Here is an 18,765-nt window from a genome sequence, read left to right as displayed (position 1 = left end):
CCAAATGTAATGGTACACATCTAGGAACAAAGAGTGTAGGCTGTACTTAAAGGATGGGGGACTCTATCCTGGGAAGCAGTGCTTCTGAAAAAGACTTGGGGATCCTGATGGATAAGCATCAGAATATAAACTCGCTGTGCAATACTGGCTAACAAGGCTAATGAGATCTTTGAATGTATAAACAGGGGATTGTCAAGTAGGGGTAGGGAGGTTATATTGCCTTTACATTTGGAAGTGGTGCAATTATTCTGGAATACTGTGTCCATTTCTGGTGTCCACAGTTCAAGAAGGATGTTGAAACATTGGAGAATGTTCTGAGAAAAACCATGAGAATGATTAAGGATTGGAAAACCTATTTTACAGTGGTAAACTCAAGGAACTCAATCCATGTATCTTATCAAAGAGAAGGTTGAGTATCTACATGGGGAAGAGAAATATTATAATAGAGGGTTCTTCCTTCTAGCAGACAAAATATAACAAGATCGAATGGCTGGAAATTACAACTAGACAAATTTAGACTAAAAATAAACTGGACAAATTTTAGACTAAAATTACCTTTAAGAAGTAATAAAATTTTGAACAGTCAGGGCAGTGGATTCTCCATCACTGAAAATTTTAAAATCAAAATTGGAGGTTTCCCTAAAAGATATGCTCCAGTAAAACCACAGCTATTGGATTTCAAATAGAAATTAATTCAGGGAAATCCTATAGCCCATGCTATGCAGGAGATGATCACAGTGGTCTCTTCTGGCCTTAAAATTGAGGAGTCTATCAATTACTATTGGTGTTATAAGATCCCCCTGCTACAGAATTCTCCTGGTCTATTATGATGATGTTGCCAACACATCTGAATTGTGTACAGATTAAGGTCACACACTTTTCTTTTCCTTGCCAAATATCTGAACACAGAGATACAGTGTTATGACTAGATATCTACTCATCCAGCTATACAAGAACTTTAAAGGCATTTCGTACGTTGCAAACTGCACACAACAGTCATAGAGCTAGGAGACAAAGATGTTGTCAGTTGTATTGCTGTGGGTTAGCAGTGGCCTTCACTGGTCAGCTGTGTTTATCACATGTAGTCTCTTCTTTAAGTATAGCTTTGGGTTCTTATTACAGATCCCATATGGTTTATATTCTGCTTTAAGGTGGAAGTACAAATTAGAAAGTGTTGGCCCAGAGTCAACAAGAGTCCAAGGATGTGTGGTTAGGTTGATCACATCACAGTGGGCCGGTGCAGTTTAGGAACATAAGAAAATGATGTATTTGGACTCTGAAAAGTAATAGGGCTAGAGGATGGTGGCTGACTGCACATCTTGTCAGATCATCATCACTAGTTTTGGCCTTAGAGAAGGACATGCAGTTTGACCTCCTAACGGAAGAAAGAGCTCCGTGCTACTGAATTGGAATGAAAACAGAAAAAACAAAAAGTTTAGAAACAAAATTAAAAAAAAATCTGTTTTAGATTACTTGAAATGCTCTGTTTTGATTAAATTGAAACATTGTTCCAATTCTGACATCTAAAAATATATATAAATTTCAAAACGAAAAATCAGAATGCTTCGTTTCCAATATTTTTAAAACAAAATTTCATTGAAATGGACATATTCTCACAAAAAGTTTTGATGCTGATGAAATTCCATTTTCTGGTGGAAACGTGTTTCATAAAAAGAAAAGGAGTACTTGTGGCACCTTAGAGACTAACCAATTTATTTGAGCATGAGCTTTCGTGAGCTACAGCTCACTTCATCGGATGCATACCATGGAAACTGCAGCAGACTTTATATACACACAGAGAATATGAAACAATACCTCCTCCCACCCCACTGTCCTGCTGGTAATAGCTTATCTAAAGTGATCATCAAGTTGGGCCATTTCCAGCACAAATCCAGGTTTTCTCACCCTCCACCCCCCCACACAAATTCACTCTCCTGCTGGTGATAGCCCATCCAAAGTGACAACTCTCTACACAATGTGCATGATAATCAAGTTGGGCCATTTCCTGCACAAATCCAGGTTCTCTCACCCCCTCACCCCCCTCCCAAAAACCACACACACTCACTATCCTGCTGGTAATAGCTCATCCAAAGTGACCACTCTCCCTACAATGTGCATGATAATCAAGGTGGGCCATTTCCAGCACAAATCCAGGTTTTCTCACCCCCACCCCCATACACACACAAACTCACTCTCCTGCTGGTAATAGCTCATCCAAACTGACCACTCTCCAAGTTTAAATCCAAGTTAAACCAGAACATCTGGGGGGCGCGGGGGGGGGGGGTAGGAAAGAACAAGGGGAAATAGGCTACCTTGCATAATGACTTAGCCACTCCCAGTCTCTATTTAAGCCTAAATTAATAGTATCCAATTTGCAAATGAATTCCAATTCAGCAGTTTCTCGCTGGAGTCTGGATTTGAAGTTTTTTTGTTTTAAGATAGCGACCTTCATGTCTGTGATTGCGTGACCAGAGAGATTGAAGTGTTCTCCGACTGGTTTATGAATGTTATAATTCTTGACATCTGATTTGTGTCCATTTATTCTTTTACGTAGAGACTGTCCAGTTTGACCAATGTACATGGCAGAGGGGCATTGCTGGCACATGATGGCATATATCACATTGGTGGATGTGCAGGTGAACGAGCCTCTGATAGTGTGGCTGATGTTATTAGGCCCGGTGATGGTGTCCCCTGAATAGATATGTGGGCACAGTTGGCAACGGGCTTTGTTGCAAGGATAAGTTCCTGGGTTAGTGGTTCTGTTGTGTGGTATGTGGTTGTTGGTGAGTATTTGCTTCAGGTTGCGGGGCTGTCTGTAGGCAAGGACTGGCCTGTCTCCCAAGATTTGTGAGAGTGTTGGGTCATCCTTTAGGATAGGTTGTAGATCCTTAATAATGCGTTGGAGGGGTTTTAGTTGGGGGCTGAAGGTGACGGCTAGTGGCGTTCTGTTATTTTCTTTGTTAGGCCTGTCCTGTAGTAGGTAACTTCTGGGAACTCTTCTGGCTCTATCAATCTGTTTCTTTACTTCCGCAGGTGGGTATTGTAGTTGTAAGAAAGCTTGACAGAGATCTTGTAGGTGTTTGTCTCTGTCTGAGGGGTTGGAGCAAATGCGGTTGTATCGCAGAGCTTGGCTGTAGGTGATGGATCGTGTGGTGTGGTCAGGGTGAAAGCTGGAGGCATGCAGGTAGGAATAGTGGTCAGTAGGTTTCCGGTATAGGGTGGTGTTTATGTGACCATTGTTTATTAGCACTGTAGTGTCCAGGAAGTGGATCTCTTGTGTGGACTGGACCAGGCTGAGGTTGGTGGTGGGATGGAAATTGTTGAAATCATGGTGGAATTCCTCAAGAGCTTCTTTTCCATGGGTCCAGATGATGAAGATGTCATCAATATAGTGCAAGTAGAGTAGGGGCTTTAGGGGACGAGAGCTGAGGAAGCGTTGTTCTAAATCAGCCATAAAAATGTTGGCATACTGTGGGGCCATGCGGGTACCCATAGCAGTGCCGCTGATCTGAAGGTATACATTGTCCCCAAATGTAAGAATACAGACTAACACGGCTGTTACTCTGAAACCTGTGTTTCATAAAAACATTTGGACCAGCTCTAATTGTTATCTGAGGCTCCAATCCAGCAAGGCACTTAATTGGTCCCATTGAAGGCAGTTGGGGGGTTTCACAGTCTGGCACACCCCCATCATTGAAGTAAGTTCAGCTCCCTTGTGCCAGGATAGGTGTTCCCTTTTGGACAATTAAGAGGACAGGGCAGCACCTGGGGGTTAAAGGATCAGGGAGAGACAGAAGGAAGTCTCTGGGAAAAGCAACAGAGAGCTGTCTGTGGCCCTCCCTGGAAAGGAGGAGGAATTATCAGGAAGCCAGCAGAGGAGCTAGCCTGCTGACTATTCAAGAGCCAAAGCCAGAGCCAGCAGGCTGAAAAGATCTGAGGGCTAGGAAGCCAATGGAGGGGATAGCCAGCCATCCTTCCTGGGCCAGAAAGTCATGGCTGGAGAGGGCTGAAGGCTCAGAGCAACAGAGGGAGATGTCTGCTGGCTCTCAGAGTTGGAGAGCTGAAGCTAGAGGGCCAGAAGGCTGGGAGTGAGGCACCATGAGGGATGCTGGAGCCGTACAGGAGGGCTGAGGCATGGTGAGGAATGGGGTGCTGTACTGGAGATCTGGGGCATGGCAAAATAACACTGGGGCTCTATTCGATGTTCTCTCTGGACTCGGGTTGTGGGACTTGGTTGGGTCTTGTTTCATTATGGTTTAGATGGTTTATTTTTAAATAAACCCCACAAGGGCCATTCGAACCCCACAAGGGCCATTCGTACTCAGAAAGACAGCTTGGGGAGTCTGAAGGAGGGAAACTGAGGCAGGTATGCTTGTCATGCCTCAGACTGCCACCAGAGGATGCTCCAGACAGGCACTGCCCTGTGACAGGTGGCTACTCTTGTGCATAAAGTTAAGCATGGGCCAAAATTGATAGCAATTGCACAGTGTGATCTGATAGCTGAGTTCCTATTATTATTATTTATTTTTGTAGAGCCTCATTCATGGACCAGGACCCCATTGTACTCGGCTCTCTTGATGGGAGGCCTTTAAAGCACCAGGAATGCCAGAAATAATGCCTAGCTTCTTGTTAGTAAGAGCTTGTGCTTTTATTTTGCTATACATGGCAGTGAATATTGACCTCTTCTTTATCATATGTTGCATTTCCTGCCTCATACTGAGAGCCATGGCTCCTGCATTCCTTCACCATCTCAGATTATGTATTAACAATCCCAAATGCTTGACCTTTAGGCTTTGTTGTGGTTGCAGCTTGTGTGCGTATGTTTGGAAAAGAGCTGAGATGCTGCCTGTCTTTTCTTTTCAAGCTCTGAAGATTTCAAGAGTATATTTACACTGTAATATAAGCCCACCCTTGATCCTGGGCTCCAAGCTAACCCCCCTTGCGTCTACACTGCAATTGCACTAACCCAGGGCTCAGAAGCAGGGTCCCAGGACCTTGCAGGGCTGGAGGATCCAAGCTCAAGTTAAGCCGGGAACCAGGATCCAAGCCTTATTGCTTTGCAGTGTAGACGCAGCCCCCCAGAAGGGGTCCAGGGAGTCAGCCGAATGAAAGAACTTAAGAACGGCCATACTGGGTCAGACCAAAGGTCCATCTATCTTCTGTCTTCTGACAGTGGCCAATGCCAGGTTCTTCAGAGAAAGTGAACAGAACAGGTAATCAACAAGTGATCCAACCCTGTTGCTCATTCCCAGCTTCTGGCAAACAGAGGCTACGGACACAATCCCTGCCCATCCTGGCTAATAGCCATCAATGGACTTATCCTCAATGAATTATCTAGTTCTTTTTTGAACCCTGTTAGAGTCTTGGCCTTTCCAACATCCTTAGACAAAGAGTTCCACAGGCTGACTGTGCATTGTGTGAAGAAATACTTCCTTTTGTTTGTTTTAAACCTGCTGCCTATTAATTTCATTAGGTGATCCCTAATTCTTGTGCTATGAGAAGTAAATAACACTTCCTTATTTACTTTCGCTACACCAGTCATGATTTTATAGACCTCAATCGTATCCCCCCTTAGTCCTCTCTTTTCCAAGCTAAAAAGTCTCAGTTTTATTAATCTCTCCTCAGACGGAAGCTGTTCCATACCCCTCATCATTTTTCTTGTCCTTTTCTGTACCTTTTCCAATTCCAGTGTCTCTTTATTGAGATGGGACGACCACATCTGCACGCAGTATTCAAGATGTGGGCGTGCCATGGATTGACATAGAGGCAATATGATATTTTCTGTCTTATTATCTATCCCTTTCCTAATGATTCCCAGCATTCTTTTGACTGCTGCTGCACATGGAGTGGATGTTTTCAGAGAACTATCCACAATGATTCCAAGATCTCTTTCTTGAGTGGTAACAGCTCATTTAGATCATTTTATTTGTATAGTTGGGATTATGTTTTCCAATGTGCATTACTTTGCACTTATCAACATTGAATTTCATCTGCCATTTTGTTGCCTAGTCCTGCGCACCACCTTTCAGGAAGGATGTGGACAAATTGGAGAAAGTCCAGAGAAGAGCAACAAAAATGATTAAAGGTCTAGAAAACATGACCTATGAGGAAAGATTTAAAAAACTGGGGTTCTTTAATCTGGAGAAGAGAAGACTGAGAGGGGACATGATCATTGTTTTCAAGTACCTAAAAGGTTGTTACAAGGAGGAGGGTGAAAACTGATTCTCCTTAACCTCTGAGGATAGGACAAGAAGCAATGGGCTTAAATTGCAGCAAGGGAAGTTTAGATTGGACATTAGGAAAAACTTCCTGTCAGGGTGGTTAAGCACTGGAACAAATAGCCTACAAAGGTTGTGGAATCTCCATTGTTGGAGGCTTTTAAGAACCGATTAGACAAACGCCTGTCATGAATGGTCTAGTTATTACTTGGGTCTGGTCTCCACTACAGACCTATCTTGGTATAACTATGTCACTTGGGGGTGTGAAAAATCCACAACCTAACCCCCCCGTGTAGACAGCGCTATGTTGGTGGAAGAGTTTCTCCCACCGACACTGCTACTGCCTCTTGGGGAGGTGGACTGACTAAGCCAACAGACTTAGAGTATTTTCATTAAAGCACTACAGCGGCATCGGTACAGCTGTGCCAAAGAAGCATTTTAAGTGTAGACATGCCCCAAGTCCTGCCTTGAGTGCAGGGGCTGGATTGGATGACATATGGAGGTCCCTTCCAGTTCTACACTTCTATGAGTCTGTGACTAGAGCTTCTAGCTACAGCAATACAAATAATAAATACAAACCTACTTACAGTTCGCCACTGAGGGGTGCTCATCACCTTTCTCTTTCATTTTCTAGCTTGCGAAGATGGATATAGGCTTGAAAATGAGACGTGTGTGAGGTATAGTAATCTCTGTTTCTTAACCTAACCCCCTTTTCCGCACCCACTCCCAAAATAGCTTTGGTAACATGTTGTCACAACTAAGGCTCAGATGTTTAAAACTCATAGTTCTTTCATGTTACAGGTGCCCGTTCGGCTTAGGGGGATTGAACTGTAGAAACCGTAAGTATGGAACTTCTTGTCCTTTCACGTTATTCTTCGTTAGGGTCATGAGGGCACAAAGGCCTCTTCTATTTCTGATATGTTTTCAGCCTGAACTGCAATCAGAGTGTTTTGTTCTTCTACTTAGCTGGGCAGAATTTTCCTTGGATCACAGTTACCAGTCAGCACTAATGAGAAATTCTTATACTTTTTATAAAATAGAACTCTTACACAATGCTAGAAAGTTGGAGTAGTAAGTTTTATTGCTGATGTGGTGTGGTCATTTGTTTAACATTAAAGCTGGTCAGAAAATTCCAACATTTTGGGTGGAAAAAAGTCCCAAATTGGGCCAAAATTTGAAATTTCAAAATTTTTCTCAGAACAGAAATTCAAAAATCATTTCATTTGAAAGCATCATATAGTTTCATTTAATAATATCAAAACATTAATAATGTAATCTAATCTAATCTAAATGTCTAAACAAAATGAAACAAACAAGAAAGTCATAACAAATCATTTCAAAATTTTACCATTGAACATCTTGTTGAGATCTTCTTGTTCCTGCAATAAGTTTCAATTTTGATCAAACTGAATTTTCTGATGGAAGAGTGTTCCATCCATTTTTTCGATCAGCTCTACTCAACATTATTACACAAATGACTTCTTGGAGGCCTCCTCTGCACACATATAGACCCACAGACTTTAAGGTCAGAAGGGACCATTGTGGTCATCTGGTCTGACCTTCTGCACGTTGCAGGCCACATAACCTCTTCCACGCACGCCTGTAACAAACCCATAACCTCTGGCTGAGTTACTGAAGTCATCAAATCATGGTTTAAAGACTTCAACTTATAGAGAATTCACCATTTACACTAGTTTAAACCTGCAGGGGACCCGTGCCCCATGCTGCAGAGGAAGTGAAAAAGTACAGTCTGTCATGAGCTGATCACTGCTGCTTAAAGATGATCTGAAGTGAATTGGCAGACTTTTCGTTGCACACCTCTCATATTTTCATAAGTACAAACTGTCCCAAAATGGGGACCTGTTTTTCCATGTCTAACAGTTCCCATTTTTCTACTCTGTCCTCCAAAACTCCCCAGCTCTACTTGACATAATTTAATGTCCTATTTGATAATTATTGAACAAGAGAAGATAATTCCTAATCCTTTTGCCTGATGGATATGTAGCTATATACCTGTATACTCACTTAAATATTTACAAGCATGTTATCATTTCTCAGTGAGTGAGGTCTCCTGTGTCTCTTGTGTTTAGCGTATCAGCTAATCACCGTGGTGATTGCAGCTGCAGGAGGGGGACTTCTGCTTATCCTGGGGATAGCACTGATCATCACTTGCTGCCGGTAGGTATCATAAACCAGACGCCAGTCCTGTGTTATTGATGTTAATGGATTATACAGGACTTGGTGCCTCACCTCTAGAGCTGAAAGGCCAAACATGCAGAGAACAAAACCTAGTGTAAACAATATATTTAGTAAAAAGAAAAGGAGGACTTGTGGCACCTTAGAGACTAACAAATTTATCTGAGCATAAGCTTTCGTGAGCTACAGCTCACTTCATCGGATGCATCTGATGAAGTGAGCTGTAGCTCACGAAAGCTTATGCTCAGATAAATTTGTTAGTCTCTAAGGTGCCACAAGACCTCCTTTTCTTTTTGCGGATACAGACTAACACAGCTGCTACTCTGAAATATATTTAGTGGAGTTACCAAGGGATATATTGTACTTACACTTTGGGGAAAATCTTTTTTTTTCCCAGGAGCCAGCCCAAGTAACTCAGCTGATTGCTGGGAATCATGTTCATTGGGATGGGGAGATAAAGGAATCCTGCCTACTCCGAGCCATGGAGCAGCAAAGGAGCTGCCTTGCAAAGGCAACTCCAGCTGAGATGAAAGAAATAATTTATGCAATAGGAAAGACTAGAGGATTTTGGGTAGTGGGTAATGCTCTAGTCACCTCCAAACCCCAGCCCAGCCCCACTGCTCAGACACCCTCTTCGTGGCCATGTAGCAAGGTTCTGCAGAGCTGGATTCCATATCACACATGAAGTGCAGGCCTCTACATGTTCTTACAAGTGCTGCCTCTCTTTGGCACCACAAATTTACCCTGGCCAGGAGGCCTTCTGTACCTATGGACTGGAAGCAACACTTAATTTGTGCCAGGGCTGAGCCCCAGCATCTTTAAGCTTGGCAGTTCATAGCCCCGGCACCTCTGGGCTTGCCGCGTCAGTTATGAAAGTAAAAAAATTGCTTGAAGCCCATATCTAAAGGCTTGAGCCCCAGCACCTCTTTCATTGCAAATTAAGCACCGAATGAGAGGCAGGATTTACCCCATAGTTAAATAGAACTATACTCAGTGTATTTAATATAGCACTTTACAATATTAATTAAAACTGTACCACACTTTTGTGAAGTAGACAAGTATTATGATACCAGTTCTGTAGATGGGTAACATGATTGTGTCAGGGGCACCTAGCAAGTCAGTGGTATAGCAAAGAACAGAACCAAGGTGTCCTGACTCCTTGTCTTCATATCTAGGTACAAGATCACCTCCCTTCCTTAAGTAGACTATCCACTCAGTAGCATATATGTTCAGCATTGGGATATCACCCTCTTTGGGGACACAGTTTTGGATCTAAATCTCCTCCAAAGGAGATTCTCATAAAATACAGTAGATAGGCGGGTTGTTTGCGGGAGGGATGTTTTTGAGATTCAGGGGGTTCAGACCAGCTGCCTAGGGCATTGGTCCAAGCAGTTTCATTATACCTGCAAAATACGTCTATTCAAATGTACAGAAACTTGAGGAGCTTGATTTCCACGTTTTCTGTCACCTTTCCCTGACTTTTGACACTTCCATGACTCTTCTGTGAACTAAGATACATCAATTCACTGATTTTTAAGGCCAAACAGGACCATTATGATAACCTAATCTGATCTCCTGTGTAAAACAGGCCATAGACTCTCACCCAATGATTCCTGCATCAAGCCCATAACTTGTATTTGAGCTAAAGCGCATCCCTTTTAGAAAGATAGACAGGCCTTATGTAAAGACTTCAAGTGACGGAGAATCCACCACATCACTGGGTAAGTTGTTCCAGTGGTTAATTACCCTCACTGTTAAGTCATTCCTGCCTTAGTCACAAGGTTTGGGCTTGTCTGCACTGGGGATTCCAATCAAGTGTGCACCAGTGCAAACCCTGACTGTGAAGAAGAAAAGCTGCAATTTTTACACTAGTGCAGCTTATTCCAGTGATAAGCTGCATTGGAGAAAACTGGAGTTTTCTTCACCTACAGTCTGGGTTCACACCACTAGAATGTGTTACCTAAGGAGGTGGTGGAATCTCCTTCCTTTGAGGTTTTTAAGGTCAGGCTTGACAAAGCCCTGGCTGGGATGCTTTAGTTGGGGATTGGTCCTGCTTTGAGCAGGGGATTGGACTAGATGACCTCCTGATGTCCCTTCCAACCCTGATATTCTATGATTCACTGCCTGGAATCAGGGCAAATCTCCTTAGATCAGGTCACCGTAACAAGACAGCAAGGTCAGTTTTGCCTTTTAACTTTTTTTTTTTTAAACAGGAAGAATAAGAATGACATAAGTAAACTCATCTTCAAGAGTGGGGATTTCCAAATGTCGCCATATGCTGAGTACCCCAAGAATCCTCGAGCACAGGAGTGGGGCAGAGAGACCATAGAAATGCAAGAAAACGGAAGCACTAAAAACCTGCTGCAGATGACGGATGTATATTATTCGGTATCTATTCCTGGGTTCCATCTATACTGTCTCTTTTGTCTGATGGTCCAGAGATATTATATCCTTTGCTACCTGAGATGTGGACGCATGGCATGTAAGACAAAAAGACAAAAGCAAATGCCTGAGGTTATGAATAGAGTTTTGGGAGTCTTGCGGGCACAGTTTCTGAGCCTGCAAACCATTACTCATGTGAGTAAATCTAATGTAGTCAATGTGGTTACTCATGTGAGTAAATGCTGAAGGATCAGGTCCATATTTTGCAATGATGTTGTCCAGTGATATAAGAGGACTATGAGCATTACTTTGTTTTGATTTGCATTTTATTTGCAAGGTAAATTTAAGTTTTTCCAGAGCACATTTATTGGGATATACCATAGCAATGGAATTGGCCCTTGTCCCTGCTCTCAGAAAGCAAAAGCACCTTGGAAATTGAGGGGTTTCCCAAACTTTTCTGAAGTCCTTTATGATAACCAATAAACAGGAAGGTGAGTTTTTGCAGGTGGTTGGTACAGGGTCTGCACAGGTGCATTGTACAGGAATGATGAGCCTCACAACAGGATCAAACAATGGTTTCATGCTACTCAAGGGCACTTCTCAATGTGAGTAAGGATTCCACAGTCTAAGCGTTACGAAGCAAAGATCCTGCTGGTATCCAGATGGTACCCAATAATTTACTATGGTGACTCAGCAGAGTTGTCTCTAAATGGCACTTTTTTCAGAGGCTTCCATGTGTCATTAGCTTCTCTTTGAAAGCTGAGCTACTAACATCTTTCTGGGCTCCCTAAGAGGGGTATTCCCACAGCACACTGTGCTGATGTATTTGCGCTCTTCAGGTGCATAGCGCCTCCCTTTGCATTCACAGTGACTGAGGAAGTGTTTGCTAAACCTTGATAGTTTCCAGATCCTGTCCCCTCTTAATTACCAGGTGCAAAGGCTAACAACAGTGATTTGAACTAACCAGCGGTTTGGGCCTGTATCACTTTGTCGATTGAGAGTTAGCCAGACGGTTGCATTTGCACACATATGGTGGTAATAGAGATAAATGTTCACAATGTATTAATGAGCCTCACAGAGTCCCGCTATTCCACTGCTCTGAGAGTGCGCATCGTGGAATCAGAGATCAAGTCTAGGCACGTCCCCGTTGCTTGAGATATTTAAAATTAGACTGAACAAACAACTAAAAGCCCTAGAAAATAGCAAGTAACAACAATCCTGAAATAGCAGGTGGGATGGATCTGAGAGATCATCTCAAATGACGACATTTCCGTGTAGCCACTGAAATAACTGTATTCAATCATTGCTTAAAATTATGGTCCAGATCCTCAGCTGATGTAAATCAACATTTTGTTCCCTTTGAAGCCCCTGGCATTGGCCACTGTCGGAAGACAGGATACTGGGCTAGATGGACCTTTGGTCTGACCCAGTATGGCCGTTCTTATGTAACATAGCTCCATTGACTTCACTGAAGCGATGCTAATTTACATCAGATAAATAAATACCTGAAATAAAAGGGAACTCGGACAAGAAAAATAAAAACAAACAAATTCAAGTGTTTGTCTGTTTCATCACTTGAGTCTGGAGAAAGAAAAGATTTTAAGGCTACATTTGAAATAGGAATCAGGCCTCAGAATAAGAGCCTTTTCTTTTCTTTTTTATACTATAGGCAACTGGCCTAAGAAACGCTGAACTGGAAAGAAATGGACTTTATCCTCCTTACACTGGTTTACCTGGATCCCGACATTCATGCATCTACCCTGGACAATATAACCCATCCTTTATTAGTGACGAAACCAGACGAAGAGACTATTTTTAACATAATTGTATGGGAGTGGAAGATCAACATAGATACGTGTCCTTGTTTACCAGGTACACTCTGTCACATGACAGTTCAGCCGATATCAGTCTTAATCTTCACATACAGGAAAGACTTTGAACTCAAAAGAACACGGAGCATTGCTGCCTTGAAAATGCATTTGTAGTTGTTGAGTAGCGAAGATGGAGGGGAAGAATGAGCCAATATGCAAATCTGTAAAAGACCCAGGTGGAAGTATAAGAAAGCTTAACGTGCGTGCTCCACTTTTATCTTCGCCATTGACGTCACATAACATGAATTTGTTAATAGATCAGTACAGACTAATTGTTGCCTGCACTCTAAAATTGATACCACTAGGGAGTGTTTTGTTTACAGATATCGTAAAATTACAGATATTGGTCTGACTACTGTGTGTTTCCTCTTGGCCAGCTTTCAAAGATACAGTGTGTGCTCTTTTTGGGTAGGAAGTGTATGTTCATTTCAGACCCTTCTCTGCCTTTCCCTGGTTTGATCTGCTTCCTATGCAACAAGGGAGCTGGGGTGTCCACTAAATATTATTTGTCTTTATTGGTGTGTCATTCTGTCAAATGTCTCAGCGCTTAACTAAGCACTGCATCTGGCAATGATGGCTGAATTCATAGGTTGACATTTTCAAAGGAGTATGGGGGATTTAGCCACACTGTCTTAATTTTAGTGGGAAAAGGTATAACTAATCCCTTGCACTGCTTTGAAAATCTCCTTTGTGTTTGGAAATGTCTGCATGTGACAGTGTATTGCCCACTGATTTGCAATGTTGTTCAAAGCTTGTATTATTATATTGTGGTAAGTCACACAACCTCCAGCAGGGATTTAAATGCTTTTTAAAAGCAGCAAGATCAGATAAAGTATTCATTAATGGAGTAATAAATTACAACATAGAATTGTTGAGGTAGATCGCATTGCTTTGCAGAAAATGTGTGTAGCCATAATGAACTCCAGGGAGAAAGTGGGCGAGAACAGAAGTATTATAGCCCTGGTTGGATTTATGTACCATGAATTTTAGACTTTGCATTGGATCCAGACAGCCACAGCTGCCATGATTTCAATGGGCGCTGCAGAGCTACTCAGCACATCAGAAAATCAGGCCTGTTGTGGCCAGATGCATTTGACTGTGGGAGCAGCACAAGGCTTTGGATCACAAAAAAACTGTTAAGGACTTCCATCTGTCTTCTCTGTGTCAGTCCTATTAGCTGGCAATTCGCATTGGATTGACAGTTAGTCACTGCAAATGGAGCTGGTCGGGAATTTGTGACATTTTGACCCAAAAAAATTCAACATTTTTACTAAAAAGCATTTTTTACAAGTTTATTGTATAGTCTGTGATTCTAGAAAATTTGAATGATCACCAACAAATTTGCATGAAAAACTACAAAATATTTGTTATGAAGGTCTTTCTGCATTTTTCAATAGGGTCTAACTTCACAATTGTTTCATTCTTGAAAAACTCTGAACTTGTTTCTCCCATCCTGTTTGGTAATACTGTGTAGCTTCCCTGAACATACGTATTTTTGAAGATATCACATTTGGCTGTTGTAAAAATGTCTGTTGATCATTGAGGAAGAAGCTCCAAATTGATAATTTATTACATTCCTAACTAAGGATCTGATCCAAAGCTCTCTGACTTCACTCTGTGCAGGGTTGGGTGCTTGGTGAAGATCAAGTTAATCAAATACTCTTAGAGTTTGTCTTCATTGCAAAGTGAACTCAAATTATAACTCAAGTTGGCCCTACCTCAATGCCCTTCCACACACAAAAATCCTTAACCCGAGTTAGCTGATCTGAGGTGGGGTATAAACTAAACTCAAATCAGCTATTAACATAATCTCTTTGCAGTGTGGATGCAGGCTAGCTCCACTCTAGTGCCACTAATCTTACAATGCTTTCCCACAATTCCTCCTGTGTGCTCAGAAAAGGCTGACAGGTTCTCCCATAATACATGGGGAAGAATTTATAGAGTGGCTTTGCTTACTGCAGCGCTTAACAATGGAACGTGCCCTTAGAATTCTTAGTGCCACATATGAATGAGTACAGCATGAGTGTGGATGCAGGAACTTGAGTGCTGTATCCCAGAGTGGCTGCTCTCACTCTGGCTAGGCTAAATCTAGAGCAGTAACTGCAGTGAAGGTCACATGAGTTAACTCTATAGTGAAGACAGACCCTCAATTAACTGACACTTAATAGTGTTTGAGTCCTATGGCACCTTATATAAGGTGCCACAGGACTCTTTGCCGCTTTTACAGATCCAGACTAACACGGCTACCCCTCTGATACTTAATAGTGTTTGTTTGCCATAGAGCCTGTGATCCTAAAGAGTCTTGCCCAGCACTCAGCAAGTTGTTGTGTCCCATCTCAAGTGTGAACAGACACACAAGTAAGATTCAGTACTAGGCATTAGTTCTTCTTTGAGAGCAGTGTCCCTGTGGGTGCTCTACTTCAGGTGTGCTTAAGCCATTGATTGGAGATTTTTGGTAGCAGCATCTGCTTGGTCCGCATATGTACCCCACACTCCTCCTGCCCCACACAGAGACTATATGAGGCTGTGTGGACGAACCACCCTCAGTTCCTTCTCAAGCACCTGCGGCCTGAGACAGAGTCTACAATTGTGCCTGTTCTCTGCTTGTATTCAGAATTTAGTTTGTTGGTTAATATGTACTGTTTGTCGTTGTTGGAACAGCTTTCTTTCTTTCTTTCTTTCTTTCTTTTCTTTCAACAAAAAAGTTTAAAATATTATTTAAAACATTTTTGTTCATATATATAGTTAGTGTTGAGTCCCATTCCCCCCTTCAGTAGGGATCAATTTGTTGTTAATTTTCTTGGGATTGCTAGGCTTCCTGGGATTTAAAAAGGTGTTTCTCTTGTCATGAGGCTATTCTAGTCATCAACTGGATTACCTGCTGGAATTGAAAACATTGGATCTTTCTATGAACTGCATTAGGCTATAACTTAGCAGCAATAACAGCCTTTCACATACCCATAAGGGGTTTTTCGCTCTTTGCTCATCCAGCCATGGTAAGATTCCTAAGAGGTTTGTTGAATCTCTACCCACAAATCAGAGACTCTACTCCTAGCTGGGACTTGAACCTAGTCCTGTATTGCCTGATGAAGTACCCCTTTGAACCACTAGGTACTTGTTCTTTATTAGATCAATCAGTGAAGACATTCTTCTTGATAGCTATAACTTCTGCCCAAAGGGTCAGAGAATTGGGGACTTTAATGGTGGACCACCCCCCCCCCCATTTATGGTATTCTTTACAGAGAAAGTATCTCTGTGGGCCCATCCCAGATTTTTACCTAAAATGTCCTCAGAATTTCTTATTAATCAAGCCATCAATCGCCTGGTTTGTTTGTTTTCCCCCAGCACCACATTGGACTAGTCAAGAAGCCATGTTGCATACTCTAGATGTTGGGAAAGCATTAGCTTTTTATTTAGATAGGACCAAACCTTTTAGAAGGTCTCCTAGACTATTTGTGTCCATTGCAGACAGAAACAAGGGTTCGGTTATTTCAAAACAGAAGTTTTCAAAGTGAATCTCTGATGTATTACAGTCTATTATGACAAAACTCAGATTCAGCCCCCTTCAAGAGTGATAGTACATTCCACTAGAGTACTTTCTCCTTCTACAGTCTGGCTTAAGGATGTGTAGACATCTGTGGAGCGTGACATGACCCTCGGCACCTACCTTTTCTAATCACTGTGCCTTGGTGTCTGCTGCAAGATCAGATGTGGCTGTAGGCGATGCAGTTCTCTCTTCTGTATTGGACCCTGGTCCAAACCTCTCACCTTCTTAGGGGTGTACTGCTCTGACGTCCCCTGAAGTGGCGCACCCACAGGGACACTACTTGAGGAAGAAGGAGAGGTTAATCACCTTGTGCAGTAACTGTAGTTCTTCGACATGTGTGTCCCTATGGGTGCTCCACCACCCGCCCTCCTTCCCCTTGGCTTTGGAGTCTCCTTTGTGGGACTTGCGGTGGAGAAGGAACTGAGGGTGGTTCCCAGCGGCCCCATATAGGCTTTGTGCCGGTGTACAAGGATGTGTGGGGCACATTATGGGCCGAACGGGTGCTGCTATCAAAAACCTCTGATCAAAGGCGCAGGTGCAACTGAAGTGGAGCACCCACAGGAACATACATCTCAAAGAACTCCAGTTGCTGCACTAGGTGAGTAACCTCTCCTTCTCTGTACTTCATGGCAGTAGGTTTCAGACCCCTGTTCATGCCTTGTCCCTTGCTCTTGAGATTGCGAGATAAGAGAGGTGCAACAGAGGAGTGTATCTGAGGAGACATTTGCTTAAGTGTGATCCGCAGTGTGTAAATACAGCACTTAACTGCGCACTCTGCTTTTTATGTTACTGCTGCAAGCAATAGGCAGAAGTAACAATGTGATTGTGCACCAGCATTCTCAGTGATGCAGGGTCAGCGTCGCCTGTTCTTCCCACCCTGCTTATGGCTTTTGATCTTGCCTTGAACTTCATACCTACCTTGTGCAGGCTCAGGGCCACAGATGGTAATATTTAACATATCTCAAGTCTGAACAAGCAGGCGGTGTGATTCTTGCATAATCCGCTCCTGCCTAAGGAGCTCTACTTAAAGGAAAACTCTAGTGATTAGTTATAATACACAAAACAGCTTAATAGATAAACATAACTGGCTAGAAAGTATTACTGCACAAGGTGAGAAAAGGAGCTGATGGTTATAGTGGATCACAAATTAAGCATGAGCCAACAATGTGATGCAGTTGTAAAAAAGACAAATAACATTCTGGTATATGTTAACCACTCTGCTGTGCACTGATGAGACCTCATATGGAGTACTGTGCCCATTTCCGTGTGCCACACTTTAGGAAAGATGTGGACAAATGGAGGAGAGTCTGGAGGAGAGCAACAAAAATGATAAAAGGTTTAGAAAACCAGACCTATAAGGAAAGGTTAAAAAACCGGTGTGTTTAGTGTTGAGAAAAGAAGACTGAGCAGGGACCTGATAACAGCAGTCAGATAGGGCTGTTATAAAGAAGACAGTGATAAGTTGTTCTCCTTGTCCACTGAAGGTAGGACAAGAAGTAATGGGCTTAGTCTGCAGCAAGGGAGATGTAGGTTACATGATTGGAAAAACTGTCTAACTACAAGGATATTAGAGAGACAAAGTGGGTGAGGTAATATCTTTTGTTGGACCAACTTCTGTTGGTGAGAGAGACGAGCTTTCGAACCACACTGAGTTCTTCTTTGGGTCTGGGAAAAGATACTCCCAGCATCACAGCAAAATGCAAGTGGAACAGGTTGTTTAGCATAAGTAGTTAGTACATATGGTAAGGAACCATTCAACGTAGAGTGGCCTGTTAACAAAAAGAGGGGTTAGTGTGTTACAGATTATTGTAATAAACAATAAATCCAGTGTCTCACTTCAGTCCATGTTTTTTAGGGTCTAGCAGAGTAATGAATATAAGCTCCCCGGCTCATCTTTTGAAAGTGTTGTGCAGGTTTCCTTTGAGGACGAGGACTGAAAGGTCACATTGCTTTGTGAAAAGTGTTCACCCACAGGTGACTGGGTGTTTTTGTCTTTTATCATTTTCCTGTGTGAGTTCATTTGAGGGCGTAGTGGTTGCCTGGTTTCACCCACATAGTTGTTGTTGGGGCAGTTAGTGCACTGGATGAGGTACCATCATATGTTGTGATAGGCATGTGTAGGATCCGTGGATTTTGAAAGGTATGTTGTGGGGGTGTTGATCATTGTAACAGTGGCGGGATAGGTAAGCACTGGAATAGGTTACCAAGGGAGGCTGTGGAATCCCTGCCACTGGCAGTGTTTAAGAACAAGTTCGACAAACACCTGTCAGGAATGGTCTAGGTTTAGTTGGTTCTGCTCATTGCAGAGGATGGACTAGAGGACCTCTGAAGATCCCTTCCAGTCCTACACGTCTATGATTCTATGATAAAGGATCTAAACTTTCAATATAGCTGTTAGAAACCCCTGGCACTTTAATCAGTATTTCCATTCAGTGAATGATGCTTTTGCCCCCCTCGCTGGGGGCTGCTGTCTTAGTGCTACATCCCATCATAGGCTTATCTGATGATACAAATGAGGGACTTGATCCTGCAGCCCTCACACAAGTAGCCT

General features: G+C 42.6%; 1 protein-coding gene across 1 annotated transcript in view; it reads left to right on the top strand.

Moving 5' to 3' along the window:
• The window catches only part of HEG1 (heart development protein with EGF like domains 1), a gene marked incomplete at its 5' end in the record, with an annotated part of 63,509 nt that extends 49,451 nt beyond the window's left edge, over positions 1 to 14,058 (top strand). The window contains 5 exons of the mRNA XM_084642726.1: positions 6,853 to 6,895; positions 7,020 to 7,057; positions 8,309 to 8,396; positions 10,628 to 10,802; positions 12,466 to 14,058. Coding sequence (XP_084498852.1) covers positions 6,853 to 6,895; positions 7,020 to 7,057; positions 8,309 to 8,396; positions 10,628 to 10,802; positions 12,466 to 12,615 — 494 coding nt within the window. The 3' untranslated portion in view covers positions 12,616 to 14,058. The remainder of the gene's footprint in view (positions 1 to 6,852; positions 6,896 to 7,019; positions 7,058 to 8,308; positions 8,397 to 10,627; positions 10,803 to 12,465) is intronic.
• Positions 14,059 to 18,765: the final 4,707 nt, after the last annotated feature.

Source organism: Lepidochelys olivacea (genome assembly GCF_965140295.1).
Source record: "Lepidochelys olivacea isolate rLepOli2 genome assembly, chromosome: 11".
NCBI classification, from domain to species: domain Eukaryota; kingdom Metazoa; phylum Chordata; order Testudines; family Cheloniidae; genus Lepidochelys; species Lepidochelys olivacea.
The sequence above is the reverse complement of the archived record's forward strand: the minus strand, read 5'-3'. Positions and strand labels throughout refer to the sequence as shown.